This window comes from Mesitornis unicolor, unplaced genomic scaffold (genome assembly GCF_000695765.1).
Source record: "Mesitornis unicolor isolate BGI_N332 unplaced genomic scaffold, ASM69576v1 scaffold303, whole genome shotgun sequence".
Lineage (NCBI taxonomy): Eukaryota > Metazoa > Chordata > Aves > Mesitornithiformes > Mesitornithidae > Mesitornis > Mesitornis unicolor.
The window spans coordinates 6,831-20,753 of NW_010175067.1; the positions used below are offsets into that span (position 1 = coordinate 6,831).

The 13,923-nt window shown below is 40.7% G+C and overlaps 1 protein-coding gene across 1 annotated transcript in view; it reads right to left on the reverse strand.

Moving 5' to 3' along the window:
• Positions 1–791: 791 nt before the first annotated feature.
• The window catches only part of LOC104538139 (teneurin-1-like), a gene marked incomplete at its 3' end in the record, with an annotated part of 42,457 nt that continues 29,325 nt past the window's right edge, over positions 792–13,923 (reverse strand). Inside the window, exons 6-10 of the mRNA XM_010181232.1 lie at positions 10,706–10,905; positions 9,072–9,282; positions 5,588–5,689; positions 4,348–4,542; positions 792–992 (exon numbers count right to left, since the gene is read on the reverse strand). Of these exons, the coding sequence (XP_010179534.1) occupies positions 792–992; positions 4,348–4,542; positions 5,588–5,689; positions 9,072–9,282; positions 10,706–10,905 (909 nt within the window). The remainder of the gene's footprint in view (positions 993–4,347; positions 4,543–5,587; positions 5,690–9,071; positions 9,283–10,705; positions 10,906–13,923) is intronic.

Here is a 13,923-nt window from a genome sequence, read left to right on the forward strand (position 1 = left end):
TGTTCTTTTGAATGACGATTTCTAAGAAAAATTGGCGACTTGGACGACTGGTTGGATTCCACAGTACTCAGCAAACCTGTCACTTGGATCTATTCTGTACTGGGATGTGCTACTTATCATCGGAGATTCTGGTTCTGTGAGCTTTATAAGTGAAAAAAATAGTAGCACGTACATTGGTAATGACACGCTCCATTACAGAGTAAAATGTCCAGAGTGCATTCATTTCAAGAAAACGAAACGTGAATGTACAAAAAGCACATAGGAAATCCATTTCAACTCTTAATCAAATTCAGTGGGATCAAACCTTGACGGTCCTCTAAGAAAGAAAAGAGTTTTTATCCCAGCATGAGAGAACGGATGGTCACTTTTGTTTAAAGATTTTTTGACGTAGCCATCTTCCTCATCAGTCACTACATTTAGATCATGATTTTTTTTACACCCACCCAGTCTTTCTCAGATTCCTCCATTGCCTGAGACGAGTAAGTGCTCAACATCTCATGTGAAAGTCATGCTTAACTCCAATCCCTGCCAGGAGATGCAAGCTTGCAGGACTACTGTTCGTGCTGGGACGCCATCTGGCAGTCATCATCCTGGTCACAGAGAAAAAGCCCTTCTATCCTTGTCAAAAGCAAGCCAGTTGCTGACAAGCCATTAAATGCCATGCCACAGCAGCCCTGGTTCATCCCTGCCTTGTTTTTTAAATTCACCCTGGCACAGTAATAGCAAGTACTTTCTTTCACGACTCAAACAGAAGCAGAGGCATTATTGGAAAAGTAAAACGCCCAGCATACCTGTGGAACAGTCTGAACCCGTCCACTGCGGTTCACAGCTGCAGAGTCCTGTGTCCAGGAGGAAAGTGCCGTGCCCTGAGCACTGCTCCTGGCACACGGGCAGCGATGTCTCGCAGTTCACTCCACCCCAGCCCGCTGAGCAGTGGCATTCCCCTTGGACACACACACCGTGGCCGGAGCACATCGGATCCAAGCAGTCCTCTGGAAAGCAGGGAATAGACAACTTAGAGCATCAAACTTGCACCTTTACAGCGATTTCCTACTGAAATACAACATCAGGAATTCAGATTAATTTGGTGATGTTTTGTGCAAATACCCAAACTGAAACAATGTTAGCACAAGGAAAAAACAGTGTACGCTGTGCAAAAGTATAAGTCAAAACCAAGAAAAAAGCCCAAGCATTTAGACTGTTAGACATATATAATTCTGCATGTGTCAAGGATACTGCCTTATTTTTAAAAAGCAGATTCCCAAGACAGATCTATAGGCTCAAGTCAGTGAAGTCTGTGCTTGAGTAGCAGGGCTGGGAAAGAACTGGAGCAATTAATAATTACTTCTACATTTGTGCATCGTGTTTCCATTCGGGTATTTGTGCTCTGTGTTTTATTTACATCTGGGAAAAGGAAGATTTATTCTTTCATCTTCCTGTGGAAAACTCTCTCTACAGCTGAAAACTTGATACATAACAAATGGCCATCCACTAACCCCGAGTAGTGAATCTCTGACTGAATGCTTGCTGTAAAAAAGTCTCATACACTCATAAAAAAGTATGTGCTGGGCAATTGCAGATAATGAACAGATTCATAAAAGTCATAACGTACTGATGAACAATTTGCAAACAGACAAAGAGCTAAATTTGTTCTCAATTTGGATTAAACTATTCCTAGTGAAAAATTCAGGAGCTCTGTAGAAGAATTTAAATCAGCTGGTTAGTCCTGTATAATCAGCATATTCTTTCCTAAAGCCCAGCATTTCTTTAACAAGAGAGACTTTAAGCAGAACACAGCCGGCCTTCTCTGGAGGCTGTAGTAAGACTGCAGAGCTGAGAAGGAATTTGTGGGGTCTAAGTATGGGAAACAATCAGCCAAAAGTCTATTCAAGTTGGATCATGCTTCAGACTAATGTTAAAATTCTTGAATTTGAAAATTCTGGTATGCGTTTTTCAAGTATCAGCACAAGTACTGTTTTAATAATTAAACTGTAAACTTAACAATCAGTATCCTGTCCTACGCGGATGAAGAGATGCTCTGTGCTTCAGTAAGGGGAGACTAAATACTTCAGACATAGAGATGAATGGCCTCAAGTTTATAAGAACTTTTGACCTAAGAATAAAGAAGTGATGCTTCATCTTTGGAGCTGCCATGCCACAAACTCCAGATCTTATTTCAAGACTTATTTTGTATCTTTTTCAGCCTTCTAGGCCTGTGCACAGCACAGTGTAATTCCGAGAGAGGGGAAGCAGTGCTTCTGGACAACGCATATCTTGCTAAGCATAGGACGAAAATACTCAGCAATTTTATCTCATCCTCAGACTGCCCTTTATTTTTCCGATCTTTTAAAGTAATTGAGTGATTCCATAAACAGTTTTAAAAGTATCACTCGCTTTAGTAATGACAATCTGACAGGACAAATTCAAAGGACTTCCATAGCAATGAATATATGTAGCGACTGGTGTTCCCTGGATATGACATCTGTTCATATGTCTGCTATGTTAACAGTACTGCTGTAATACTGAACTCATATTCACATGAAATAATGTAATCTGAATTCCTTACAGAATTGCTTCCACTACTGCACAAGTGATGCTGTACAGTACAGGAAACTGAGCAGTCATGCCATGCACACACTGTTACAATAAAACCCCACTGTATTTGTTTCGTTTGTTTCAGGTTTGTTTCATCCACCGTATTTCTACATGATTCCACCTTTTTACAAGATTTAAAGACATCTCTTAATTTAAAAATCCAGTGTTCTCACACTTTTAAATTCAACAGCTGTCTGAGTACATTTACTTCAATTGTTTTTTTCAACCCTTTTGCAGGATCGCATTACGGCAAGAAACAAAGCAACTGAAAACTGCAGTCAGGCTCCCATCAGCTACAGGCTTGTTTGACATCACGGTCTCAGTGAGTAAATCTGTGCATTACTTGTTTTTTCCCATTTGGGTTATCTTGGTTTTACCGGCTTCTGAAACTACCAACAACTGAGTATGTCAGCAGCATTCCCTCGATCCTCCCTTTAACAACCGTACCAGGTATGTCAAATCCATCAAATCCATCCTGGACATTTCTCTGACTAGAGAATTCAAGCTGCATAAAGAGCCTCCTCTGTGTGTTACTCAGAGGAATGACCAAAAATGTAAATAGCAGGAAGCACAGAGTATGCTGTCACTAGCTTCAGGCTAAGGGGACTAGTGAAAAATCATCAGATCAGGGCAAGCATGAAGAAGAGCTCTGCTTTCTGAGGCTATGCACAAGGAAAGAAAGTCAAGGCTGATGAGCTATATCAGAACTGCTAACAGGCAAACGACTTTTTTCTATAGAGGAGGGCAGATACATGGTACTAGAACAAGCAAAACTACCATAACTTGTTCTCAGAGCTTCCCACTTTTTATTAGCCAAGACCTAAAGAATGCCAGTTTAGTGCCCTGAATACAGGCTCACAGTAAGGACAGCATACAACACCAGAATGACACAGTATGCTCTGGTAAATGGAAACTGTTTGCTGCTCTTTTGGCTTTATATTGTCAGTATGTTCTTTGTGGAAAGATCTAAGATGTAACAGAATGAAGAGAGGGAAAAGCTGATTACGACCTGCTGACTGCTTTGGAGAACCATCTCACTGTATTTTGCTTAAATGATCTGTCTTACCCTTAGCTTTTGGCCAAGTAAAAAAGCCTGCACAGGCTCTCTGGCAGTGTGTGCTAAGGGACTGAGGGTACTGGCAGCACAGAGGGCTGGAAATACCAGCCACCTTTCCTGAAAAATAGGGATCTGGAGCCTCAGAGAAGAAAACTGAAGACAAATGAATCAAGATGGTCTCACAACTTTCACCACAAAAAGGAATCTTTGCTTGCTGGGATGTTTTCCAGGAAACTTTTGGAGGATTGAGAATACATCGCTTGCTGAAGGGCAAAACGTTTCACTCTGTTCTGTTCTGGCTACTGAGATTCAGTGGAGGGAGGGAACAGAAATCATCTGAGAACTAGAGTCCTCCTGGACCGAAAGATAAACCGATGATTTCTGAGGACTGCCCGTACTACAATCGTTAGGCATTCTTATTAGACAACGTGAAGTAATTTTAATCTTTTGGAATAAAAAAGTGAATCTTGGAAATTATGTGATCAGCTTCCACTGACCGTCACTGAGACCGGAATGCCTTTACCTGTGATAGTTTTCCATTTTAACATTATCATCTATGAGACAGTAAAGGTGCTTTTGAGCGAAACAGTACTGCCTCACAGTGAGGATCTCACGTCTACATCACCTTAAAACAGGTTTGGATGCTAAAGACAAACATCAACCCCCCTATCCACAGAGAGGGAAATTTCACAAACCTTCCTCACAGATCTCTCCTTTGTATCCAGGGACGCAGATGCAGACGCCCATGATGCAAGTACCATGGCCGAAGCAGGTTGGATCAATACACTGCTCTTCTGGAACATCGCACTCTGGTCCTTTCCACCCATTTCGACACACGCAGTGACCTTTCTCATATTCTCCATTTCCACTGCACAGCACTGGACAGGAATCTGAAGAAGGCAGATTGACCTTTTAAATGTAGTTACATACTTACATAGATTAATACTTATTGCATTTATCATTCTGGAAAATTGTTTTTCCACTCCGGCCGCCTGATCCTCTCAATTCGAGGGTTGTGACACTGAAATCTTTGAACTAGGTAGTGCAGCAGCAATACAGCATCCTCATCTCCTCGGTCTGCCACACCAGTATACTTTGACCTGAAATGGGGTCTCTTAGAAGATAAAAATTATTCCCCTCCTTGATTGGCCTCTGCAGAAATTTTGCAGTGATGCCTGCTTATGACTGTCAGTAAGATTAATATTTCCTCCTGTGAAATGAAGCAAGACACGGCCCTTTCCTGCTTTCTTCTAAGCAGACTTCACATTACCGAGGTTTTAGCCATTACTGATCTGCGTGCAAACCAGTGACGTGGAAGCTTAGTTTTACAATCCAGTATCAATTTCTGAGCCAATCAAGCACTTAAAAAATATAGTCAGTCTTAAATTTGAGGAAACATTGGAAAAACGTGGGAACTTCCAGACATCACATACAGCAGATGATGGATAATATCGACAGAAATATCTGAAACAAGTTCACTTACAATCTTTTTAGCACGTCTTTTTGCCCCAGTGCTGGAAAACAGTCTCTAAGCTGCTCTGGGTTTCTTTCCACACCCTATTCAAGTTAAGACCATAGAAGCATTTGACTTATGCAATTTTCCCTCAGGTGAACCTGTTTGACACTTTCAGGTAACAGACAACACTGCGCTAAGCTAACACACTTATTAAAAAGTGTATTTTATAACCACGGAGCAGATGCAAAGAGGGATGGAGGAATCTATTAACTCCGAAAGGGAGAGGGAAGTGGTTGATGCCTCTTAGCTCAAGTATGGCATAAAGAAACTTTCCACGTGTGTGCTCGTACTGTATGTGCCATCTGGCTGGAAAAGGAATTTAATCTCCTTTAATCGCTTTGAATCTTGGCGAGCCCAGCAGCCACACAGCGTAATCACGACCCCTGACACGCACTGTGGGTCAGTTAATACGAAATTACCTTTTGCACAATCAGGACCGAGGAATCCCGGGAAACAGTGGCAGTGTCCCGAGATGCATTCTCCGTTCCCATTGCAATTGGTAGAGCAGTCATCCAAGATTTCTGTTTATTCAGAGAGTTGTGCACAAAGAAAAATACAAATTGGTTGAATTTTAAAGGAATGGCATCTTCACCTCACTCTGCAGGACGCATCTCAACATACAAATAAGTGCAGAAGCAGTAAAAAGCCCACTTTCATTCACAGGGAGCATAAAACAAAGTTTCTGTTCAAGCAGCTCACAAATATTAGATTTTGTCTTGACAGCTTTGAGATAACAAGTGCATCATTTATATTACACCAAAAAGCTTTTAAAGTAAATGTTCATGTAAAATTTACCACCATTAAAAGCACTGCAAGAACCCGAGTATTTGCTGAAAAATGTCCACCTTAAACACTTTCTTTTATTGCTGAAGTAATTTGTTTGAAACCTGTTTATAAAGTAAATTGCCATCTATGGTGCTCATTTGAACCATGTGAATTGAATTCTTTGGAGGAGGGTAGGATTTCCACTTCTATACAATTAGATGAAAGAAAAAAGTCTTTTGCACCGTGATGAAACTCAGTGCAACAAAGGACTATGAACTAGATTTGAAGAAAAACCCCTCACCTTCAGTTCTAATCTTAAACTTGCCCATATTTCATCGCACAGCTTTGGATACTAAAGCACTTAACCTCACACATCTGGGGTCAGGCTCATATCTCTAGACAGATTAGCTGTTTTTAATTTACACATGTACTTCCCACAGGAATTCAGTGGATTTATATGGGTTTTATGTAAAGAATGTGAAGCAAATCCAAGGCTATGATGCTCCCACGCAGATGAGGTCATTGTCAGAACAGAACCAGGGCTGAAGGTCTCTGCAGCCCATGCAGGTGCAGTGCAGGATGGGAGAGGGGCTCCAGAACAGTGTGAACTGAGCCTGTTTTATGGGCACCTGCACTGATAGACAGGGGGAAGTTCCTCTGACTATAGGAAGGTGGGAGCCACGACTTCTTTGCCACAAAATAATAACTGCTGGGGAAAAAGAAGAAAACCCAGACCCCTATCTGTCCACAGCAAGTGATTTGGGAGGAAAAACTTTTCTCAAGAAAGGGCATACCATTGGAATATTTAATCTGATATACTTTTAAACTCAAATGTAATTTGTCAAACGATGGATTATCAGCAGATTCCACAACTAATACGAATAACTGAAACAAGTTTATTTTGATCTTTTTTATGGGCACTTGGACAGATAAGGATTGGTTACCCTTGAAAACTCCTACTGCTATTTAAAAATGTTCCTTTCAGGATATCAGTTTACACCAAAGAACAGGCATTTGATATGTATCTGCTCATCAGATATCCACAACCTGTAAACAGATGCCTGTTTTAACATCAGAAAAACAGTTCATTTTCAGAAGTTTTTTCCACAGATACGCTGCTCATTATTAAATTTACATATTACTGTTCATTTTCAACTGTCCTCCTGCTTTATGTGTACACTTGCCTGTCTTCTCAGTTTTCCAGAATCACGTGGTAAATGATCCCTACCCTGATCTGAAATGAAGGATTAACGGTTTGAAACGGTTTCCCCTCAATGCAATGTCCAGTTTAGGCTGGCCTTCCTTCAGTCTATGGAAGTACCTGAGGGGTGCAAATTACCCCCCTCAAGGGAAAGTCTGACCAGAGCTTTAGCTAAAGTGTCAGCAAAATCAATTTTGTGCATAACTGACATTGAGCATCTTGAAATACTGCCCAACAGACGCTTACGAGGAGGGCACGGCTGCTCCACACAGCCAACAGCAGCACACAGCAGAGATGCATCCAAGCTCTTGCTCTATTCTGAGTGTCTCAATCTGTGGCCCTGGGCTGATTCCTGTGTTGGCAGAGATGTCAAATACGACTCCAGCCCAGTCTGGGGTAAGGAGTATGGCTCAAGAGGTGGTTTTTTTGTGGAAACCCACAAAGAAACAACCAAGAACCAATATGCAAAGAAAAGCGTGAGAAGAATATACACAGGTTATGAAGACACAACAGCTAGCACTATTTTCAAATGGATCAGCAGTAGATTCTAGCAGCACGAACCCTCTTTTTCCCTAAAACGTCTTCTCGCAGCCATTTCAGAGATCAGGCAGGATTCCGGCCTACACTGCGGCCGTCACTACTCCCCTCTCCAAGACCGTTCTGTTCTGCTTACTGGCCAGAGAAGGGATGCACAACTTCTTTTTCACCATATGTAATAAGAACCAAACCACAGCACTCGATTTCATCTCTCCCCCCACCCCGACAGGACAAGCTACTTAACAATGAAATATTGTTTAAATCCTCCTGCATAAGCACTGCTGTTTTACAGCAGAAATAAACAAGGGGGCAGGTATTTGGATACTGATCTGGACTGGAGTTTGGCCAGGCTTTCACAGAGCATCTGCGAAGACACTTCATAAATTGCTTGAATACTGTTTTCTCATACGGCATTGGATAATGACATTTTTTTCTTGCTTGCAAAAGATTAACTTTTCTGAACAGAGAAAATACGAGCTTTTAAATCCAAGACCAGTCATTACAATTCTATCTCAATTGCTCAATGATTTTCCTGTAAGTCCTTCAAAATCTTGGTATTAGAATTATACACCTTGCTCTGCAAGGTGTTTACCATCAAGTAAAAATAGCATGCAATTGCTCTTTAGAGCAGATGGCACGTCCATTACTAGTAAACACATCTTGCTAAACATATGGTAGAACAGGTTAACTAAAGGGCATAGTGGTTAAAGTCTTACAGTAAACCAAGACTGTCATAAACACACTTTACCTAAATCTAAATTGCAAAGAAACCCTACACGTAAGCACTGCTCATTAACGAGACCTACAGTTGCAAACTTAGGTCCACCTGTGTGTATGAAAAGAGCAGCAGGGATCTGATAATGCCACCAGGACACTGCCTCCTGTGTTTGCCTTCTGTGGACCACACAAAACGGTGCACTCACATAACTATCAAACAACAGCACCCATCTGTCAAACAACAACCACAACCAAAGCCACAAAAGCTGCCTTCTGGATTTTCTAACTGACTAAAATACTGGAAATAAGAACTTAAAGCCTGAATAATTTTGGTAGGATTTATGGTTCCCATGTAAATAGAGAGGGCAGACATAATCTCTTTTGCTTTGAGCAAGATAACGCCAGAAATTACTCAAGCATTTAAGCTATCGTATAAAAAACTTAACACACATGAAAATTTCACAATTAATTTGATAACACCCATCTTCAATACACAGATGTGGCTATTTGTCTAATATCGGCATAAACGTGAAGTTGCTCCACTGAAGTTAATTAAGCTAGATTGAAATAAAACATTTAAGAGAATACTTAAGAGAAGCCAGAATCAAGGTCAATAATTTCTTTTCAAATACAGCTTTCCAGTGCAATAATCAGAAAAACGATTTTATCATAATTGTTCTTACCGATCGCTGTAGTTAGCACAAACACTTGCTCCACTTTCTTTCCGTCATTGTAAAATGCCATATGCCAAGCTCCTTGGTCCATGTACTCGATGAAACCTGTCTCTTGCAGCGAAGTTAAGATCAGATTCCTGGGAGCTTGCTGAGGCTCCTCTGAGTTTTTTGGTTCCTGTTTAATTAACTGTTTTCCATCCATCAGTTTTACAAAATCAAACTGAAATAGGAATGAGCAAAAATTAATCACCTCGCAAATTTGTATGAATCCACTCCGCAAGTCCCATTCAAACAGGAATAAACAGTTGAAATCTTAAGAGGCACTGCCTAAGTATTCACCAGTGTGGACAGCAGTCGCATAGCTTAGTCTAGCTTCAGTTTCCATACAAAAAGCATCATGGTAGGTCAGAAATCCGGCATCAAAACCTGGTGTTTGCTATGGCAGGATAAATTCAGACACGCTGCACTAACTACAGCAGATTTACTTCAAAAATTACATATCTTTAATGGGAATAATTCCAAAATACCCAAGCTGTAGTGCTTATGTTAAGCAGTGGTTCAACTCAGATGCCAAGAACAGATTAAAAACCCTATTGTTCTATACCACATTTTCAAATGCTTGTCCCTTGATATCAATATCGTACATCAAACCTCAAATATACTTTTATTTATATTTAATTTTATTAATGCAAATAAGTCTCTAGTTTTTACATGGAAGTTCTTAATACCTAACCAAGTTGGTGCTGATGGCTTTTAAGACCAGTTAACCTCAGAGCACCAGAGATGCAAACATTTCTGTGAATCCCCGTTCAAGAAGTGTATAACACTCTCTAGGGTTTTCTAGGCATTCTGATTTTCAGTAAAGTTCAACCTCAGCTTGACTAAAGACACAGCTTCAATTAAAGTCAGTGACAGCTACAAGTGCTTATTTGTAAGATCAAAACTCAAGTAAATAATTTTGAGGTTACACTGCATGATCTCCAGAGGTCCCTTCTAAACAATCTTTCCATGATCCCATATATGTTTATTACACTCTACGGAGTGTGATCCTGCTGTAAGAAAGCTGAAAAATCTATTACCCATAGAAGTGACAGCTTCATATGCCAAATATATTAAGCTTAAAAAAACCCCATTTGAACGTGACCAGCAATATCACATATCCTTACTGCTTAGCTAGGATTTCCCCTGCAAAATCCCTAAGAATAAACACTCAAAAATGATCTTCATATCAGAAACCAGAAACAGCTGGGTTTATTTTTTCTACTAACTCTTTATACTGACTATGTAATCTGCTTGTTTTGCTGAAGTCACAGAAACATTAATGCATTTTCAAATGATCTGATACCTTCATCCCACCGCCCCTGCAAAGAAGAAGCTGGAGCTACACAGGAGCGCCGTGTGTACCTGTCCAGCCACCCGGACAGGCACATCGCAGTGGTCACAACTGCTGGCCCTTCTGCCGTGACACTGTCCCTTCCTCTCAGAGAGCACGGCTCGAGGGCAGAGCCAGACCTCAGTGGAAAGGGAGGGACAGACACACTGCTTTTTGTGCTCACAGCCAGTCCCTTCTTCCTCCCGGCTTCGAACATCACATCCCCGGCTCTTTGAAAACGTGAGCATGACAGAATATTATTTCTAATTACCTGAGTGTGAGTAGGTGGAATGTTTCTTCTGCCATAAATTCCCAACAGAGAATCCTTCGCCAGTGAAATGTTAAATTTCAGGTACACGGGGTGATGTATAGTAATCTGAAAGCGCCAGAATAAACCAGGGGGGATTGTCTGCATGACTTGCGCTCCAATCTCAACTTCTCCTGTGTCGATGGCCCGTCCCTTCTGAAACACTGATTTTCCAGAAACAAACAAAGCAATCAGTTGTGTATTCATGGTGGGTGGAGATAATAGGTCAGGAGGTATAAATGTGCCTTAGATATATTGGAATCTATTGAAAATAACCTCTAAACAGAGGACATTTCACTGAAACAATCGCAATTTTTATTCAACTAGTTGAAAAATACAAATAAACTCGTATGCAATATTTATGACAACAGGCATCACAGCACAGTTTTGCCCTGGAAATTTTGGAACGCTTAACTGAATATAAAAAGGCAGAGGAGTTGCTGCGTAAACCACGGTCTTTACCTATCAGCTTTGCAAACAAAACCCATTCAACTGAGACTGCTGAGGGAGAAGGCAGCAGGAGAGCTTCCTCTGGCGCCATTTCAGGCTGCTGTCGAATGGGCACTGCATAAGCTACACAAATGGACACCGGCGAGGACAGAAAATCCACCAAACCCGGTAGGTCGGAGCCCACGTCCAAGCCTAGATTTCCATTAATCACCATTCCTAATGATTTTATTATGGTAGTGATAATCTATTCTTGAAGAAATAATGAACATCTGTTTTGGCTTGGTCTTTCTGCATGAAAGCGTAACAGGGGCATGAGGATAGGGACAGGCAATGTAAAGAGAAACCTGGCACAACGTCATGATGCCTAACAATAGATTTGCAGACATCTACACTATGTAACTTCACACATGGGTATGAGAGAGCTGAAAGAGAAAGGGAAATGGAATGCGTGAAGAAGACATTGCCAAACTAAATTGGGGCTGGCTTGCCTTGCTGGTTTGTATCGCCATCTCTGGGTATTTTAATGCCTGCCTGTGATCAGCACTGTGACGTGCTGCAAACCACAGACCCAGTCCTGCTTACATCTGAGCTAACCCCACTGTAAGTTTCACAAACTCGCATTTCCGTATTTTCTCTCAACTAGAAAAAAAGCAGGAGGGTATGTGGCATTGGAGGAAAAGCCAAGAGAAGAAGATTGAATCCAGCAGCCGCATCCAGCTATGCTTCATTTCATTCCTGTATCCCAGTGAAGGATAAAGGGGAGCAGTCAAACTGAGTGGAGCCTCACCTTGTACAATAATTCCTATAAATATCTAATGCAACATAATGTACACGAATTTTTATAAATTGCCACTGAAAATGCAAACAGCAGTAGTAAAGCTAGGGCCAGCTTTTTCCTGAACATATTAATAACAGAGATCCTCAGTGGGATCTTACATAGGCTTTAACTAGCGTAGGAAGTACTCAGCATTCTTAATGAATAGAGATTTAATTTACAAGGCAGGCACAATTCTCAGGGTACTGGATCCTCCAGCATTACAGCTGCTTTGTGTCACCGAACCCACAGCAAGAACTAGGAGCTGACTTTTAACACCTTATCACATAAAAACATCTACTTTCAGAGCACAGAACTTGTAATTCAATGCTCTAAAAATACACCTGTTACTTAGCTGACGAATTAAAATATTTCCAAACCACTGCTTTAACAATGTTCAAGTGAGACCACTTCTGTCCAATTTGCTTCATGGAAAAAAAACCTTGAATGTTGAGTTTTGAAAAGAGAATTAAGCTTCCTATGCTGGGCAATGAAAGCGAATCCCTTCCCACCCTAACTCATACAAGATCCTACTTGGCTGATGTAAATTTAAAAACCTTTTCCCCTATTTCCAGTACTCCAGAGATATTAAATCTTAATGATTCTTTGCAAGCAATTACCCTGGGTTAAGTAAAACACTAAAGAACTTTTTGGTGATATTGACACATGGTAATTAATGTGATTCAATTACAAGACGGTAGAGCACTAAGGAAAAAGTCAAGGATACAGTATCATTTTTGAAGTTAATGGCTTTACTGGTTGGCATTCAAGGTCCTTTAAAAATACTGTAACTGCTTCTTAGTTTGCTGTAGTGAGGAGGCCTGTTCCTTTTTTTGAAAAAACAACAAAAAAAGGCATGATGTCTTTAGTCAGGGAGTATTTTCCCCAGGTGATGTTATCAAGTTATGCTGAGGACCACGTTAGTGTTGCTAAGCTCTAAACAACAGATCTCTGAGTTTTTCCACATCTGGCTAAAATTACCTTTGATTTAGTAATAACTTCATGTAATTTTAAAAAATCCAGTGTATTTAGATTTACTTTTATCTCATTACACAGGAAAGAAGTGCATGCCGTTGTTCACAATGGTAACGTGAAAATATACATATAATTTACCACCTACTGAAAGTACGCAGTTGCAGCATCTCTACCTTTCAAACACTGTATTTTCAGACACCCACGTAGCATGGGAAGGCTACTGCAAGAGCCGTGTCCGAAGTGCAAGTTTTCATATCCACCGAGCCACTCTGCCTTCTTCATACAAAGAGAAGTTAGCTCTGTTTCTATGCTTAACTGAGCTAAGTGGGTATTTGGGCGTACAGAAAAGGCATCTGAAGAGACGCTGCTCACAGACTATCCTCATACAGCCTTTCTTGAAAACGTCGGAAATGAGCTCTGAAAATTACAGTCCTGCAACACAAGTTCTGCTTTGTTCTAAAAACATATTTCTCATAACAACATCGTTACTTAAGACAAAGTATCATTTAATTATCTAGACTCAATCCCTTGTACAGCTCCCAGTCTTGCTAACTGGTATTAATTCTTCTCTACTCTTTCTAAGCACACTTTCCTTGCAAGTCTAAAACAGAAGACAGATTCCTAATCACAGGCTTCTCTTGGCTTCAAGAAAGTAAAACTCTGAACAGCGTGGTGCCAATTATCTTCACAAGAAAGTACCCATATGCTGATTATTACTGATCCTGAAACAATCAATCTCCTTGTACTCCCCTGGTAAATAGCAGCATCAATAGGATGTCTGAGTTTTTAATCACATTGCTACACATTAAAATGTTAACTCCGTGTTAACACTGTGGGTCAGTGTGTTAGAAAGCGACCTCTTACAGAAACCTGACTTGCTGGTTTGTAACTTGTTCTTCATTAAAAGATTAGTTAAAATACATGCTTTCAAAGTCTGGAAGAG